The 18653-nt window shown below is 39.4% G+C and overlaps 3 protein-coding genes and 1 long non-coding RNA gene across 4 annotated transcripts; all 4 read right to left on the bottom strand.

Moving 5' to 3' along the window:
* Nucleotides 1-1450: 1450 nt before the first annotated feature.
* On the bottom strand, nucleotides 1451-3047 carry LOC144051039 (uncharacterized). The gene is made up of 2 exons (XR_013293983.1): nucleotides 2638-3047; nucleotides 1451-2209 (listed from the first exon to the last, which is right to left on the bottom strand). It is a non-coding gene; the product is annotated as an uncharacterized LOC144051039 (long non-coding RNA).
* A 209-nt stretch (nucleotides 3048-3256) lies between these two features.
* On the bottom strand, nucleotides 3257-10341 carry LOC144051027 (uncharacterized). Its single transcript, XM_077564778.1, has 3 exons — nucleotides 9849-10341; nucleotides 8155-8532; nucleotides 3257-4729 (listed from the first exon to the last, which is right to left on the bottom strand). Exons 1-3 carry the CDS (start codon nucleotides 10006-10008, stop codon nucleotides 3597-3599), a joined length of 1671 nt encoding a protein of 556 aa, XP_077420904.1. The 5' UTR covers nucleotides 10009-10341; the 3' UTR covers nucleotides 3257-3596.
* Nucleotides 10342-10493: 152 nt separating this feature from the next.
* On the bottom strand, nucleotides 10494-14620 carry LOC144051026 (uncharacterized). Its single transcript, XM_077564777.1, has 4 exons — nucleotides 14471-14620; nucleotides 13453-13643; nucleotides 12560-12730; nucleotides 10494-12331 (listed from the first exon to the last, which is right to left on the bottom strand). Exons 1-4 carry the CDS (start codon nucleotides 14584-14586, stop codon nucleotides 11058-11060), a joined length of 1752 nt encoding a protein of 583 aa, XP_077420903.1. The 5' UTR covers nucleotides 14587-14620; the 3' UTR covers nucleotides 10494-11057.
* A 252-nt stretch (nucleotides 14621-14872) lies between these two features.
* On the bottom strand, nucleotides 14873-17554 carry LOC144051028 (uncharacterized). The gene is made up of 3 exons (XM_077564779.1): nucleotides 17194-17554; nucleotides 16672-16842; nucleotides 14873-16535 (listed from the first exon to the last, which is right to left on the bottom strand). Exons 1-3 carry the CDS (start codon nucleotides 17297-17299, stop codon nucleotides 15187-15189), a joined length of 1626 nt encoding a protein of 541 aa, XP_077420905.1. The 5' UTR covers nucleotides 17300-17554; the 3' UTR covers nucleotides 14873-15186.
* Between the last annotated feature and the right edge of the window lie 1099 nt (nucleotides 17555-18653).

Genomic DNA, 18653 nt, shown 5'->3' with positions numbered 1-18653 from the left:
GCGCTTTACCTAAGATGATTAGGACAGACAGCTCTGTGATAAATAACACAAACAACATCGGTGATGGACTGGCCAAACAGGTCTCCAGACCTAAACCGTATTGAACATCTCAAGGGCAACATCAAATGGAAGGTGGAGGAGCGTAAGGTCTCCGTGAAGCTCTGACAAACTCCATGCCCAAGACAGTGAAGGCAGTGATGGAAAATAATGGTGGCCACAATTTTTTTTTGTCATTTTGGGCATTTTCCCACAGTGGTATACTCACTTTTGTTGCCAGGGGTTTAGCTATTAATGACTGTATTTTGCATTATTTACACTGTTACATAAGCTGTAGACTACTTTTCATCGTGTCAAAGTGTCATTTCTTCAGTGTTGTTCCACCTAAAGATATAATTAAATATCTGTAGATATGTGAGGGGTGTACTCACTTTTTTGAGATTCTGTAGCAAAAAAAGCAAGTTTAGTACAAAAGTCTGGCAGTAGCGTTTACATCAGTGGTAGTCGAAAATGTTCCTCCCTCGAACAGCCTCCCACAACAATTGACTTCATCATCTTCATCACTGCTGTCAAAATATTCCAAATATCAAAATTTATAGAAACATGGTCTACGTATGTAGAATTTTTTAACCTAATTCTGGTTACTTAATTCTGTCTGTTAGCGAGAGCCACTACATCGTGATAACTTACATTGATGTTTCTGCATTTGGCAATTTATTATTATATTATATTATTAGTATGGGATTTTTTTTAATGGGCTTTAGGTGAACTGATGAATACACACACGCACATACACTCACCCACATACAAATATATATACAGTATATATATGTGTGTATATATATATATGTGTATATATATTTTAAAAAATGAGAAAATTTTTATTTTTTTAAAAAAGGAGAGCAATGATGATGTCAAATCGAATGAACAATACTGAGCTCTCCTTAAAAAAAAATATTCCAAGAGTCAAACCAAATAACGCACCATGTGGCTGTATTGCAATTTGCTCCAAGTTGTGGCCCTGAAACTCGGCTAACCTTCCTTGCTCGAGTGCCATCAAACTCAGGCGGTACTGCTCTGTCATGCCCAAAAACGTTAGCCAGCCGGACCATCTCAGCGTCGGTCAGGTTCAGCACAGTCGACAAAATTGCTGAATACTTGCAGATTCTGGTAGAGAAAACTTGACACAGCTACATTCTGAGAAGCTGACAGAGAGTGACAAATCACGATGAGTGGTTGCTGGAACGCTCGGCAGTTTCAGACAGCAAGTCCAAACAAGACAAGCCCACGCCCGCTAAAAGGAACCGTGTACCGCTTCACTGGAAGTGGCGACGCAGCTCAAGGTGTAGAGTAAAAGCTTATAGTAAAAAGTAGGCTCCTAGATGTGATGGAGTCATGATGTTTTTGGCAGTACAAGCCTGATAATTGAAATGAATACACCCGTTTTCCACAGAAAAGCAAGAGAGGGGCTTTATTAGTTACTCAAAACAGCGATAACCATATTAGGCGATTACGTGAGTGCGAGAGCGCAAGCCGTCAAAATGACTGCTCTGGGAGATCGAGTTGTTTTAGAATTCTAGCAGTGCTCGTGTTAAATGGCACCAGCTCGCCCTTTCCTGACTTCAAAACAGCAGCATTGTGATCAAAATTGCCCCGGTTGCAAATGTAATTCAGCTGCTTTTTTTCTCTCCTTCGAGCACTTTGTAAAGCTTGGGGCTGTAGCCACGTCACCCTTATCTTTATGTGCACCATCCAGGTGTCGCGCCATCTTTGCAAAGGGCTTAGATCAATACAAGCAATACTGTCTCTTGTTGTATGTTCTTTTCTGGATTCTTTCTAACACAGAGTTGTCTATTCTACTACTTTTACTTTTAAAACTTGGCTCATCCAGGGATGTGGTTGAGCCATGCAATTGGAGAGAACCATGAGATGTCATGTCACCATTGGAGTGTTCATCTTCATGCTTCAAAGACACACTAGTCAACTTGGTGACATGGTAATGCTCCTCTTCCTCTTAAATATGATGATGCTTTGGCTCCTCTTCCACTTTAATGTTGTCCGACTCTGGCTCTTCTTCCTTTTTAAATTTGGGGGGCTCTGTCTCTTCTTCCGTTTTAAATTTGGGGGGCTTTAATGTTGGCGGGCTCTTCCTCCTTTATGTATGAGGGCTCTGGCTGCTGTCGCTCAGGATGAAGATATTCTTCACTGACATCTGCAAGAAACAAGAAGACAAACACGCCTGGTTTGCAGAAGTCAAACTTTGTGCAGTCAAGTCCAACGCTGTAACTTTATGCCATGGGTAGAATTTTGGGGGCAGTTTTCATTAAAAACAGGGTTGAGGCTCCCATTTGCTTTTCTCTCAAATGTGCTTGAGCAGTTCAGTAACTGGAAATACAAAATCTAATGTTCCCCTCAATCCGCAATTCGGGGTGGGGGTGAGGGCCTCGTTGATTTGAAACCCTAACCCTTTTAAACAAATCTGAACTCATTTGGAAAAAAAGAACCCTTGTTTCAAGCACTAATAGCACTAATTAAAAACCCCAACCCTGGTTTTAAACTCTAATTATAGTTCAAAACTCTGATTTGAAAGCCTAAGCCTAGTTTAAAACCCTAATTAATGATTGGATTGAATGAACAAACCTGCTCGGTTTAACACAACTCGAAGTTTCTTGAAACCAGCCTCCAATAATCGACGTTGACGCTTCTTCTCTTCTGTTCCAGAAAGTTCCGCCACATACTCCACTGATGTTCTTGCACACATTTTCCCCACACAACAAACGTGTCTCTTTATTAGCGGCTACAAACTTAGCTAAACTAAGCTAAGCTAAGCTAAACTCGCTAGAGAAACTTCGACGTGCACCGAGATAATTTTGACACTGCACGAGGACTTGGTGAATTATGTTTTACTCCTGTAAAAGAGTGATGAGGCGTATCATGTCGAGGCTTTAAGTACGCCCAGCAGTCAATTTCTGCAGAAACTGCGGCGCGTTTGGTCACACAAACCGTATGCGGAAACTGTACAGCACGAACCTCCCGACTCTCGTTTTTCTTCTTCCTATTGTGAACGTTAAATGGCGGTTGCCAAACGAACTTTTGTTGCATTACCGCCATCTAGCGGATTGACATGTTGAGCAGCACAAAGGCATCAAATAAAACGAAACAAAACCATATCCTACTCAATATTCGTGTTTCTTTTAAATTCCTAATCAATGTTTTCTGCACATTTGTTGCAGACGCGTTTCCAAGAAGGTTCTCTATATTGGAAAGCAGGTTAATTTCCTTTAATATGCTGTGTAGACCAAGACAATCGGGCCCTTTTGCTCTTGCATTGCCACAAGAAATGGCACGCCAAGTTACATTTACATACCATACCATTTAAAATACGTACATACGGCAATGAACATACAAGAGGAATACAATAATTGCAGTGTGTTGACAGTAGAATTTGATGTATTATTGCAAGGAGCTTCATTGTTCATTTATTTCAGGCAGCAATCAAAATCACAGTAATAAAGTAATAGATAAATGAATACATAATAAACCCAGTAATGTGTATGCATAAGTTGCATTACAAAACTAAACTGTTCAACCTTTGTCACCTAACTGGTGAAAGATTTCTCTCCAGTGTGTGTTTTTGTGTGCCTGACTAAACTTCCCTTTAGAGAGAAACGTTTATCACAAATTGAACAAGCAAAAGGCTTCTCACCATTGTGTGTTTTCATGTGAGTTATTAAGCTGCACTTTTGATTCACTCTAAGACCACACACTAAGCAGGAGCAAGGTTTCTCTCTAGTTTGTGTTCTAGTGTGTTTTCCTAAATGTGCCTTCCGAGTGAATCTTTGACCACAAATTGAGCAGGCAAAGGGTTTTTCTCCAGTGTGCGTCCTTGTGTGCCTGTTTAAATCGATTTTCACACTGAATGATTTATCACAAACTGAACAGGCAAAAGGCTTCTCGCCGGTGTGTGTTCTTGTGTGCTTCACTAAACCTGACTTCAGTGCAAATCTTTTACCACAAGCTGAACACGCGAAAGGTTTCTCTCCGGTATGTGTTCTCATATGAATTGTTAAAGTACACTTTTGATTTACTTTAAGACCACACACTGAGCAAGAAAAGGGTTTCTCTCCAGTGTGTGTTCTTTTGTGTTTCCTTAAATGTCCCTTCTGAGTGAATCTTTTACCACAAAATAAACAGGCAAAAGGTTTCTCTCCAGTGTGTGTTCTGATGTGTCTTTTCAATGATGACTTGTTGAAAAGTGTTTTTTCACATTCAGAACATTCCCAGCGTTTGTCATTAGTGTCACATGTCACATCCCCTTTGGACTGTTCGTCTTCATCTGTGTCAGAAGAGTGTGACGTTATGTCGTCATTCTCTGATAGCGGAGCTAACGGGCTGTCTGCTTGTGGTCCTCCACAGTGGTCGCCATCACTTTCTTTCCTCATGTGTTGACTCGAGCTGCTGCTTGGAAGCTCTGCCTCTGTGTTCTCCCCACTTTGACTGGGATGAAGCTGTGAGCTCCGCTCTTGATCTTCCTCATCTTCACTTTTCAACAAGACAATGGTCAATGGCAACTTGGTGATGTCCTCCTCCTCTTCTTCCTCTTTCATGTAAAGGGTCTCTTCCTCCTCTTCCTCTTTAATATATGAGGTCTCTTCCTTTTCCTCCTCTTCCTCTTTAATGGGAGCAGACTCTGGCTCCTGCTGCCCAGGATGAAGAAATGTTTCACTGGCGTCTGTAAGACACAAGAAGACAAACACACATGGTTTGACAAAGTGAAATTCCATGTTGTGACTATTATGTTATGTATTATTGTTTATAATGTACATGGTTTCTGCAGTGTTTATCGGTTACATGTAATTATGAGGTTTGAGAATTATATCTATGTTCCCTAGTTCAGTGGTGTCCAAACTCGGTCCTCGGGGGCTGGTAGTCCCGCAGGTTTTGGATATTTCTCTCCTCCAACACAGCTGAAGCTCATCAGCAAGCTCTACTAAGCCTGATAACAATCCTGTTGATTGAAACAGGTGCGTTGGAGCAGGGAAACCTCCAAAACCTGCGGGACTACCGGCCCCCGAGGACCGAGTTTGGACACCACTGCCCTAGTTGAAAAGTGACAGAACAGTTCAGTAATTGGAAGATCATAATGATTAAATTTCAGAATGGCCATTATTTAATGGTGTTCCTTGTAATTGTATGGTGCCTGGACACCATCAGATCCACCCAATAAAGATTATATCTAGATATTTTCAGTTTTGGCGTCACATGTCACACTTGCCACTACCATTTGAACTCTGATTGGTTAAAGAAGCTATCCAATTGCTAATATAGTTGAAATGACTTGAATGACAGGCCCTAGGAATATTAGATTTAGGTCAGCAGATTGAGGCTGAAATCTGACTGGGGGGAGGGGGGGGGGGGGTACAGCCACATCAACAAACTGGAAGAGTGCAGCAAAGTGTAACACTACAACATAAAGAGAAGATACGGTTTGGAATAAAATCGTGTAACAAAAATTTAAATTTTGTTGTAAATGTGGGTCAATTCTTCCAGCAGAGAAGTCCTGACTTGATTTGACAAAATAATTGAACGTCTTGTGTAGCCAACATTTCCTACGATTTGAGGCCCAGTTTCAATGTATTAAACAACCGTTTCACATTTTCTGATCAAACTTTGTGGAATACACATGAATATTTTTATTTAAAAAAGCTAATCTGAAACGAGACGTGTACAAACCTCGTTTCTGTAACACAATTTGAGCCTGCTTAAAGACAGCGTCCAAATGTTGATGACGTTGCTCGTTCTTCTCTTTTGTTCGAATAATTGTCTCCTCGTACTCTTCTGTCATTCTTGCAAACGTTTTCACACGATGATCATAAGTAACACTCCACGCTCACGCTTGATCTGATGAGCGATATGTTGATCAGATGTGTCTCATCCGCAACGAGCGATCTTGGCCAAGCTAAGCTAGCTTGAGCAGCTTTAACTTGCACTTGAGGCAAGTTTATGCGAACTCGAAGATTCAATGAAATATATTTTATTCCAGTACAGCAGTGATGGGGGGTACTGTGTTGAGGCTTCTGTGCCTTCAGTGCTAATTAGTAAAGAATGATTTAGTGAGACGCGTTTGATGACATAAAACCTAAACAGGAGAAAAGCGATTGCGGAAGTAGTACGGCAAATCCACTTGGACAAACTACGCCACACGACACGACAATCGACAAAAAAATGGAACACTAAATTATTCAATTGTGTATTCACGTAAGGTTTGTCAAACGCAAAGAGTAGCTGAAAAATGTGGAGGACCAAAACTGCCAATATTGTATTCAATTTTTGAATTACGTTTTTTTGTAATCCGTTTTTTGCACATTTAGGCATTTATTTATTTTAAATGTTGGCAGTTTTGGTCCTCCATTGCAAAAAAAACACCTATGTAAAGAATTATTAGTGAGGCATGAGTCATGACTTTTACGGACAGATTTGTACTGTTTATACACGTGCATGGCATATCAGTCGTCACAGTTTGAAGACTTGTATTTTAATCAGGATCACTTACACTTCTATCTTACCATACAAAGTTAATTTATTTTACAAATTATTCAAAGCTTTAGTGACCACTTCTCTTGGACATCTTTTATCACACACACACTACAGTTGATTTTTTTTCAGTGTGTGCTCTCATTTGTGTTGTGAAAGTAAATTTTTGAGTGAATGTTTTACCACTAGCCATTGACATCAAATAACTACTTGCATACACTCTAAAATAGGCTTTATTTTATTTAGGACCACATACACACTAAAAGTAAATATATCAAAGTTTCTTTAGTTTATTTGAAGATTCATTTACAGTTGCACTTCTAATCAAAACTCTGATGTTTCTCAACTTAACACTTATGAGTTCATCTTTTATTATGCACATACACACACTGCAGGTAAATAGTTTCTCAGCATTGTGTATACCTGTGTGTACTGTCAAATTTGGTCTTAGAATCTTGTTAGAAACTCTTCCAAGAGGATACAAAGTCATACATATATAAAATACAGAACCATATCATTGTACAGTTATTCTAGGTTTGAATAAGTAAAAAACATAAATTAATTGTATTAAAATAGAAAAATTTACAACAAAACCAATTGACTGAACGTTCACATGTTGAAGTGTCTTTTCTGAGCAAATCTTTTCCCGTACAGATGGAGCATTACGCATCTTCTTCGACCCATTTTGGCACCAAAGGTTTTGTCCCATTGAGAATATTCACTGTGTTTCTTATCAGTGTGACATCATCACCTTTGGAGTGTTCATCATTATCTTCACAATGACATCAGTCCACGGCAACTTGGTGATCTCCTCTAAAAGGGAGGATCTGGTAAACGATTACCCCCCAGTGTGTGTTCTTATGTGTATTCCCAATTGTACCTTCTGAATGAATCTTTTCCCACAAATCAAGCAGGAAAAAGGTTTCTCTCCAGTGTGCGTTCTTGTATGCCTAATTAAACCTCCTTTTACAGAGAATTTTTTACTGCAAACTGAGCAAGGAAAAGGTTTCTCTCCAGTGTGAGTTCTTGTGTGTCTCGTCAAACAAGCCTTCTCAGCAAATCTTTTACCACATACTGAGCAAGCAAAGGCCTTTTCCCCAGTGTGAGTTTTTGCGTGTGTTCTTAAATTTCCATCTCCGGAGAAGCTTTTACCACAAACTGAACAAACAAAAGGTTTCTCCTCAGTGTGAGTTCTTGTGTGTGTTCTTAAATGTGACTTTAGTAGGAATCTTTTACCGCAAACCGAGCAGGCAAAAGGTTTGTCACCTGTGTGTATTCTTTTGTGTCTGATTAAACTTCCCTTTATATAGAAGCTTTTACTGCATACTGAGCAGGCAAAAGGTTTCTCCCCAGTGTGTGTTCTTGTGTGCGTTTTTAACTGTCCCAGTCTGGGGAAACTTTTTCCACAAGCTGAACAGGTATAAGGTTTCTCTCCGGTGTGTGTTCTTGTGTGTGTTCTTAAATATCCCTTTACGGAGAAGCTTTTACCACATATTGAGCAGGGAAACGGTTTTTCACCAGTGTGCGTTCTCATGTGTACTTTCAAATTATATTTGAGATTAAAGGTTTTCCCACACTGAGAACATTTACAGTGTTTCTTTCGAGTGTGACGTGTCTTATCACCTTTTGAGTGTTCATCATCGTCAGTGTCAGGATAGTGTGAAGTCATGTCGTCACTATCTGATAGTGGAGCTAACGGAGTGCCTGTTTGGAATTCTCCACAATTGTCTCCATCACCTTCCGTTGTCAGATGTTGACTTGAGCTGCAGCTTGGAGGCTCCGGCCCTCGTGTCTCTTTACATTGATTGGGATGGAGCTGTGCCTTCCGACCTTGCTCTTCATCATCTTCACTCTTCACAATGACAACAGTCAATGGCAACTTAGTGATATCAGCCTCCTGCTCTTCACCTTTAATGTGATAGGTTTCTAGTTCCTCGTTCTCTTCAGTGTGGGAAGTCTCTGGCTCATGCTGCTCAGGATTAAGATACCCTGCATTGATGTCTGCATGACACAAGAAGATAAACCACACATGCTTGACAAAGTTAATATTTGCTGTTTATTGTGACTTTGATGCTGTGTATTGTACATGTTTTTGACAAGGTTTATCAAAAACATGTATATATATATATGAGGCGCAATAATCACATTTATTAAAGGCCCTTGAGCAGTTCAGTAATTGTAGTGCAAAATCATAAATTTTAGGAATGACAAATAATTGACCTGTTGCTGTAATACTGTTCTCCTTGCGCCGAGTCAGTTTTGAAATAATAATTAAGATAAATTTACAGGAATCATATGGGACCAAAGGGCGGTTGCTTTTCATAAGATAATAATATACAACTGTCAAGAAGTTATACACACATTTTTAACATATGACAAAAAGTGTTTTTGTTTTTAAATTCTTTAACTCTCCCTTGACGTCGGCTCTCCAACTCAGCAGGTCAGATGAATCTCACCAGCCAACATAGAATTCATGCTAGCTATCTGCTACACACGCAATCAATCAGCAGTGTGATGCTTTTTTGTACGTTTGTACAATTATGACGTGACACGAGCACTCAACTTCGGTGTTAGGTTGCACTGAGCTACAAGCGCAGATTCTTAGTGTAAAATAAACAAACTGTTAGGCACGACTCCTAAAGTGGAAATGGTAACTGTTACGAAAAAATTGTAAATTAGGAAAGGCAAGGAGATTTTTTTTTTTCATGCAGTAGGTATAGCACACCCGCGACCATTGTGAAGACAAGCAGGACAGTGAACGCATGGATGGATAAAATTGCAGATTTAACCTGGGAGTCAGCATCTTGGAAGTAAAAAAAACTAAGGAAGTAACCGCTTGGCTGCTGTGTGAGGTTCACAACAGGAGATTGTGCTACCACACTGTAACATGATCATTGACTGGGCTACTTGGGCTACTAGTGAAAGTTGGACGACTATCTCGGATTGTTCGCACTGGTAGCTTTTTGACGCCAAATTTGAATGTTGAATTTTCAGTTGATTTTTTTTAATTTATTATTATATATTAATAGTATATGCATTTTACAAATGTGATCAAAGCTCAAATTCAAACATTGATTGCACAGAAATACGAAAATGTTGGAGATTTTTATTTTTTTTATTATTTTAATCAGAGTGTTTTGACATTTAAATGAGTGTGCAGTAAGTTTGCTGGCAATCTTTGGACATAAAGAAGATACATTTCAGACTCCTGTGATTAAGGGCTATAAAATAATACTTGACTCGATAATTCCTGAAACAAAGAAATAATTCTAAGAAAAGAAAGCACTGACTTAACAAGAATGAAGACGTGTACAAACCTGCTCTGCGTAGCACAACGCGAGGCTGCTTGAAACCAGCGTCCAGTCGTTTTCGCTCCTTCTTCTCTTTAGTTCGACAAAGTTCATCCTCGTAATCGTTTTGCAAACTTTTTGCACACGTTGTCGCACGATAATCACAACATTGTGATCTTTGCGGCATGTCCAAAACAAACAGTAGCCCTTTGTTAGCAGCTAGCAAGATAAGCTATCTCGAACAGCTTCGACGTGCACCGTTAAGAATCTAGCCAGACACCAAGATTTAATTAACTATGTTTTAATCCAGTAAATTCGCATTATGCCAAGGCTTCAGTACGTTCGGTACCAATTCGGCAAGAATTAATTCGGTTTCGTTGAAGCACGTCTGGTGTGGCTACACTAGCCAAAACGTAATTTGCAGCGACAGTACGGCAACTCCACTTGGACAAACGACTAAAGGTATTTAGTTATTGGAATGTGTTCAATATGCAGCATAAATAAATATGATAAAACACATGGCTTGAATGACTACAAAGACACTCACGAGGAATTATTGTGTCCCAGACCTAAAAGAGGAAATTAAGCAGTACAGTTGTGTCCTGTCTAGGTTTGTCAATGAAATTAAATTACACGAAGGCCTCAGGTCCCAAGCAGCCACCGACACACTAATGCACTATAAATTATTTATTTACATAAAGAGTTTTACCATCAACTTAGCAAAAGGACTCCAGGGTGAACTGAGGACGAAACAACAAACAAAACAGTTCTCACTGCTGGGAGAATAATCAAATTCAACCTAATATTATTCATGGACTAAAAATACAATGTTCAATGTTCAAAAGTTTTGGGACTTAGTGGGATAACTTGGGACCTCAGGGATTGTATTTTGTGCCATGCCATGTGGAAACGTGTGTTAGTATATTTGTACCCTTGAATTTTGCGGATAGGAAAATTCCTTGAATCCTTAGAAAGGGCCGCAAATAAGGGAACCCTTCCAGGATGCCGAGGCGTTCCCAGGCCAGCCGGGAGACACAGTCACTCCAGCCCTCTCTTCACACGTGTGCTCTTAAAGGGGTTGAGACTCTGATGCCACCACTTTGGGAGAGCTGATTAACCCTACCTACAACAACCAACAAAAAATCCCTGCACCGACCTTAAAGCAAACATTGGCTGCTTTTAAATGTTGGAGGGGCTTAGCCTCTTGCTACTTTTATATTTTTTTTAAATATCTTTCTAGAGAGAATCTTCTTCCATACACTGAACAGGAAAATGTTTCTCACTTGTGTGTGTTTTTGTATGCTTTACCAAATACCTCTCTAGGGAGAATGTTTTCCCGCATACTGAACAGGGAAAAGGTTTCTCTTCTGTGTGTGTTGTAATGTGTCTGTTCAAACATCCCTTTGTGGAAAGCCTTTTACCACAAACTGAGCAGGCAAAAGCTTTCTCCCCTGTGTGAGTTATTCTGTGTGCTTTTAGATTTCCAATTCTAGAGAATTTTTTACCACAAACTGAGCAGACAAATGGTTTCTCTTCAGTGTGAGTGATCGTGTGTGCTTGTAAGTGTGCTTTTGCTTGGAATCTTTTGTCACAAACTAAACAGGTAAAAGGTTTCTCTCCAGTGTGTGTTCTTGTGTGTGTTCTTAAGTTTCCTTTTTCAGAGAAGCTTTTTCCACACACTGAACAGGCAAAAGGTTTCTCCCCAGTGTGTGTTCTTTTGTGTGATATTAAGCTTCCCTTTTCAAAGAAGCCTTTTCCACAAACTGAGCAGACAAAAGGTTTATCCCCAGTGTGTGTTTGTTGGTGTCTTTTGGAAGCTTCCTGTGAAAAGAATCTTTTATCACAAATTGAGCAGGCAAAAAGTTTCTCCCCAGTGTGTGTTCTTGTATGCATTTCTAAACTTGTCTTCACAGTAAATCCTTTACCACACACTAAGCAGGCAAAAGGTTTCTGCTCAGCATGTGTACTTATGTGTCTTTTCAAATTTCCTCGAGTAGACAATATTTTGCCACAAACTGAGCAGGAAAAAGTTTTTTCCCCTATGTGCAAACTCATGTGTGCATTCAAGTCATACTTTGATCCCAAAGTTTTCCCACACTCAGAACAGTCCCAGTGTTTTTTGTCAGTGTGACATGCCATTTCACTTTCAGAGTGTTCATCATCAAAAGAAGAATATGACGTTATTTCCTCACTATCTGATAGTGGCGCTAAGAGGCTGTCTGCTTGGGATCCTCCACAGTGGCTTCTATCACAATCTGGTGTCATGTGCTGATTTGAGCTGCAGTTTGGTGGCTCGGCCCCTCTGTGTTTTTCACCTTCATCTTCTTTCTTCAAAGGGAAACCAGTCAAAAGCAAATTGGCGATATCAGTCAACTCTACTTCCGTTTTGATGTGTAGAGTCTGTAGCACATCCTCTTCGGTACTGTGGTGAGACTCTGGCTCCTCCTCTTCTTTCACATGAGATCCCAGTGACTCCTGTTGCTCAGGAGCAAGATCCTTTTCACTTCCCTCTGCAAGACAGAAGAAGACACGCACATTTGATTTGGTAATGTTTGTATTATTATTCATACATTTCCACACGTGGACAAATTGTTAATATCCCTCTGTTAAAGAAAGCCAAAATAATAATAAATGTTAATTTTAGGCTGTCAGGGACATAAATTCAGGATTAACTAACTAATTGAGGCTGCTTGAAAACAGCATCCAGACTTGGATGAGATGCTGCTGTAACCACTGACCTTGCTCTTCATCATCTTCACTTTTCACAATGATACCAAAGAATGGAAACTTGGTGATATCAGCCTCCTCCTCTTCCTCTTTGATGTGTGAGATCTCAGACTTCTCGTCCTCATTTACGTGAAGCGGCTTTGGCTCCTGACGCTCACGATGAAGGTCTTCCTCACCAACATCTGCAACAGAAAATAAATGGGTGGTTCAGTCAAGTCAAGCGTTGTGCATTCAATGCTGGTGTAGGGACTTTGATGTTGCGTACACACATGTAGCAGTATCACTCAGGAACATTGTTAATGGGTGCTCTCAAATAGTTTTATTGTGTTACGAACTTGCTAATGCTCTGTATGCGTTAGTAGGGTCTTAAAACATAGGATATTAGCTTTTAGAAATAAAAATATAGCTTCAAAACTGTTTCACCTCCTGCCATGTAGTGTGCAATAAGTTTGCAGGCAAGAATGATGACAAAAAGTCATAGTAAAGGGCTTTCTGATACAATCAAACTTGACAGTGCCCGCAATAAGTAATTCTAGGAAACAAAGCATCGACTAAACAAGTCGTAAGTAGTGTACAAACCCGCACTGTGGAACACACCGCGAGATTCAAATTTAGAAAGCAGCGCCTCCAAAAAGAAGACTGTGGCAGCATCTGGCAGGCCAGTGTAATAGTTAATTCTATCAGGGGAGGAGGAAATTTGTTTGTTGTTGTTGTTTCTCCAATTGTTTCTTCAGATTGTCATTTTCTTTTCTGAGCATTTCATTGTCAATTTCAAGCACCACAACAGTCGAACATGTTTGCTTTTGTCCGTCTAATTTTTCCTTTGGTTTGTCAATTTGTTTTTTGAGCATTTCATGCTCAATTTGGGGTTGAGTCTTTTAAGCAATGTCAAGGTGACTTGGACCTGGTTCAGCTCTTTCTTCATTCTCTAGGACACCATAGAGCCTTTTCCTTTTACGTTTGGTCGGAAGGTTGATGTGGTTAGGGAAAGTTTTTCCCTCATTCCAGGCAAACCGTGTCGGCCCAGCTGTTTTGCCATGAGGAAAATGCCATCCACAGACCCTTGAGTTCTGGTTTGGGGTGAAATCTTTACGCCTAGAAAAAAATAACAAACATTACTTAAAATAAATAAGTGGCTCTAAACAACATTGAAGTAGGTTCTGCAAGTTCAGAACCAACTTGCTGTATATAGACATACTTGGAGTGTTTGTTTTTGCATTTTCCATTAAAAAGTAATGATTTTCTATACAGCACAGATACTGAAATCTTTCTTGTATTAGTGCAGGAGATATTGCAGTGGTTCTGGATGCAAAGGTTTAAATATCTGTCTGCTGATTTCCCCTCATCCCCAACAAAAACAACAATTTGCGACTTTATATTCATAAATAGTAACTTTAATCGTATAAATAATGACTTTATTCTCAAAAATCTTGACTTGAATACTGTAGTCACTTATTTTTAATCTTGTTAATACTGTAATGGCTTTATTCATGTAAATATACTTTGATCTTGGTAAATCATTACATCATCTCGTAAAACTACTCAATACAAACTTACATATTGAAAATAATAACTTAAATCTTTTAAATTACGATTTTTATCTCCTAAATGATAACTTTTGTTCTCCAAAACGATGACTTAATTTAGGTATAATTACGTTATTCTCATATATAACTTTATAGCCTTAGATATGACTTAACAATCATAATTTTTCTTACTTAATTGTCGTAAATAACTACTTTAATCTTTAAAAAAAAACATTTGAAAATTCTTAATGTGGCCCTAACACTCGATTATGAACAAGTAACGTTATCTTATCTACGGTAACGTTTAGCACCAATACTAGCAAGCTATAGCTACTAGCTAGCTCCTGACGCTAGCCTACACTAAATAGTAATCATGAATAGAGAGATTAATTTTACCGTATCAGTGTCAGCCATCGTCTCTTCTTCTTTTCATCCAGAGGAAAGCGGTAGTAAGATATCGTTTTATTGACATCGTTTCTGTTTTTACAACACGGGACACAGCACTGCACCATTATATCAGAAGTAGGTTTGGAACGGAAATGACGTGTCCGGATGATGACGTATGATGACAGCTCAGTTAGATGGAGAGCGTTTAGTTACCAATTAAGGAATTATTGCATTTTTTTTTTTTTTAAAAAAACACGTTGTTGTATAATTCATATTTTGAGAGTTATTCAGCCATCAACAATAAGTACTTTTAATTAAATGTAATTGCCAAAAAAGAAAGAAAAAGTCACAAAGCTTCCTGACAATTGGTACTGTTCTGCCCCGCTAAGGTGTGTCCAGTGAATTACATGAAGTCCCAAGCAGCCAACGACACACTTGTGTACTGAAAATTATTTATTTACAAAAAGTTTTACCATCAATTATTAACTTAGCAAAACGACTTACGGATAAACCAAGGCCAAAACAACAAACAAAACATTTCTCGCTGTGAAAATAATCCAAATTAACCTAAGTATTACTTTAACAAAAATACAATTGCTTTCCTTCCTCGCTAACAGAAACAAGACAAAAATCCCTCTCTTAACATGTGTGCTCTTAAGGCGTTGAACCTCTGATGCCACCAATAAGGGAAACCGATTAACCCAAGCTACAGCATTGGCTGCTCTTTAATGTTGGAGGGGGTCGGGCTCCTGTTGCTCAAGATAAAGCTCGTCCAGTCCTGATTCCGAGCTCAACTTGCACAATGAACCAGAACAAGTTTTCTCTCCAGTGTGCGTTTTTGTATGCCTTTTTAAATACCTCTCTACGGAGAATCTTTTCCCACATACTGAACAAGAAAAAAGTTTCTTTCCTGTGTGTGTTTTTGTATGCTTTATTAAATACCTCTCAAAAGAGAATCTTTTTCCACATACTGAACATGGAAAAGGTTTCTCTTCTGTGTGTGTTGTAATGTGTCTGTTCAAACATCCCTTTGTAGAAAGTCTTTTACCACAAACTGAGCAGGCAAAAGCTTTTTCCCCAGTGTGAGTTATTGTGTGTATTTTTAAATTTCCAATTCTAGAGAATCTTTTACCACAAATTGTGCAGGCAAAAGGTTTCTCCTCAGTGTGAGTTATTGTGTGCGTTTTTAAGTGTGCCTTTACATGGAATCTTTTATCACAAACTGAACAGGCAAAAGGTTTCTCTCCAGTGTGTGTTCTTGTGTGTGTTATGAGACGTTCCTTTATAAAGAAGCCTTTACCACAAACTGAGCAGACAAAAGGTTTCTCCCCACTGTGTGTTCGTTTGTGTCTTTTTAAAGTTTGCTGTGTATAGAACATTTTATCACATACTGAGCAGGCAAAAGGTTTCTCACCAGTGTGTTTTCTTATGTGCATTTCTAAACTTGTCTTTCTAGTGACTCTTTTACCACAAACTGAGCAGGCAAAAGGTTTTTGCCCAGTGTGTGTACTTTTGTGTCTTTTCAAATTTCCTCGCGTAGAGAATTTTTTGCCACAAACTGAACATGAAAAAGTTTTTTCCCCCATGTGTAACTTCATGTGTCCTTTCAAGCCATACTTTGAAGAAAAACTTTTCCCACACTGAGAACATTCCCAGTTTCCTTCGTTGGTTTGACATGCCATTTCACCTTTAGAGTGTTCATCATCATCATCATCATCATCATCATCAGTGAAAGAAGAGTGTGACGTTACGTCGTCACTGTCTGACAGTGGAGTTAAGAGCTCTGCTTGAGATCCTCCATCACAGTCTGTTGCTATGTGCTGATTTGAGCTGCTGTTCTCATCACTTTGTCCTTTATCTTCATCCGTCAAAAGATAACCATTAAATGGCAACTTGGTGATATCAGCCAGCTCCACTTCCTTTTTAATGTGTAGAGTCCCTTGCACATCCTCCTCTTTACTGTGTTGGGGATCTGGCTCCTCTTCCTCTCTTATGTGGAGGGACGCTTCCTCCTCTTTAACATCAGATGACTGTGTCTCCTGTTGCTCAGGAGGAAGATACTTTTCACTGATCTCTGCAGGACATAGGAAAAAGGGGGGAAAAGCAATATTTGATTTTCACTGGTTATTCTAATTAATTTGTAAGCAGTACAGATCATAAATGGATGGTCTGAAAATTGTCTTGAATGGGATGGAACAGTAACAACTGACCTAGGTCTTCATCATCTTCACTCTTCACAATGACAGTAATTAATGGAAACTTGGTGATATCAGTCTCCTCCTCTTCCTCTTTGATTTGTGAGGTCTCTGGCCTCTCTTCCTCCTTGATGTGGGGTGGCTTTGCCTCCTGCTGTTCACGGTGAATATCTTCTTCACTGACATCTGCAGGACACAAAAAGACAACAGCATGTGGTTTTGTCAGTGTTATTGGTGAAAACATTTTTAGCAATGTCTCTTAGAAACATACAAAATTATTACGTTTAGTCCAATAATCACATTTACTTTTCTCTTAAAGGCTATTGAGCTATTCAGCAGATTTAAGTACAAATTCGGCAATTTTCAGGATGCCAATAATTGACGTTTTGATCATTAAGCAAGCAAAAAAAAAACAGGAATCCTCACAACCACGAGGTACAAGACAGAACCCTATCTTATCATAGTTCCCGGATGTAATTAAAAAGGTACTAAACAAATAACCGTAGGAAGTAAACAAACCTGTTCTGTGTAACTCACCTCGAGGCTGCTTGAAAATAGCGTCCAGTAGTTGACGTTGTCTCTCCTTGTCCTCCTTTGTTCCCCAAAAAATTTCCGCGTTCTCCGTTATCCTTCTTTCAGACATTTTTATACTATTCTGTACACACTCTTGGTGTCTGCTGAGCGATGTGTTTGTTGCTCATAAACACGTCTCTTTGTTAGCGGCTAGCAAGATAAGCTAGCTCGTGAAGCTTCAACGTGCACCGAGGCGACACGAAGACTTGATCAATGTTCTTTAACACCAGTAAAATTGTGATGAAACGCACTGCGTCGAGGACTTGGTAGGATCAGCGCTAATTGAGGACATTTTATTTAATGGAGGGATTTGAAAAACGGTTGCGCAAGTACGTCTGCTGCGGAAGTTGTACGGCAAGACCACTTGGACAAACTACTAGATATGCGACAAATAAGATTTACTGCACTCAGGCTCCCGCTATACTGTTTTGAAGCCTTTTTTTATGTAGGTGCACATTATACACTCTGTACAGCTTACGAGAACTAAAGGTTTCCTCATAATTTATTATCAACTTTATGCCCCTAGGCGGTAATGTGACCCGTTTTGGGCTTTTTGATGGTTCTGACCAAGCCCACGGTTTTTAATGCTGTTCATTTCACCAGCACATTTGTGTTTGTTTTGTTAATCTGCTATGTATAAGAAAAGCACATACACTGCAACTGAAGGGTTTCTCCACAGTGTGTCTTCTTGTGTGTTGAACAAATCACAAAAAAGTCGAGGTGCAGACTAAACAGGCTAAAGGCTTTTCTCCAGTGTGTTCTCACATGTACTTTCAAATCCCACTTTGAACAAAATGTTTTTCGACACAGAACATTTCACACTTTTGTTGTCAGTTTGGCATCCAATTTTACCGATAGAATGTTCATCATCAGTGTCAGGGTAGTATGACGCGATTTTAGCACTATTTGATAGTGATGCCAAGAGACCTTCTTGTGATCCTTCAGTGGTCTCCAGCATCTTCGGTTGTCATATGTTGCCTTGAGATGCTGCTTTGGAGGCTCCACCCATCTGTTCTCATCACTTTGACCAAAATCAAGCAGTACAATCTTTTTCACTTATCACAATTAGATCAGTAAATGGACACTTGCAGTTGTCCACGTCACCTTTATCATCATCATCATCATCTTCACTTTTCACATTGAATCTAAATGGAAATTCGGTGATAGCAGAACTCCTGCTCTTCTTCTTTAATATGTGTCTCTGGATCCTCTTCTTTAATGGGAGGCGACTCTGGTCCCTGCTGGTCAGGTTGAAGATCTTCACTGATGTCTTAAGGACATACATTGGGGAGAAGCACGTCTCATGCTTAGTTGTAAAATATTCACTGAATGAGCCACTGTGTCTGTTGGTTTATGTGGTCATTTAAGCTCTTACGCTGAAGGAGACTGTACAGGAAGTGTGCGCTAAAAACAAAGTTTTTAAA

This window comes from Vanacampus margaritifer, chromosome 4, assembly GCF_051991255.1.
Source record: "Vanacampus margaritifer isolate UIUO_Vmar chromosome 4, RoL_Vmar_1.0, whole genome shotgun sequence".
NCBI lineage: Eukaryota > Metazoa > Chordata > Actinopteri > Syngnathiformes > Syngnathidae > Vanacampus > Vanacampus margaritifer.
Note: the sequence above shows the minus strand (reverse complement) of the source record. Positions and strands in the feature narration are given on the sequence as shown.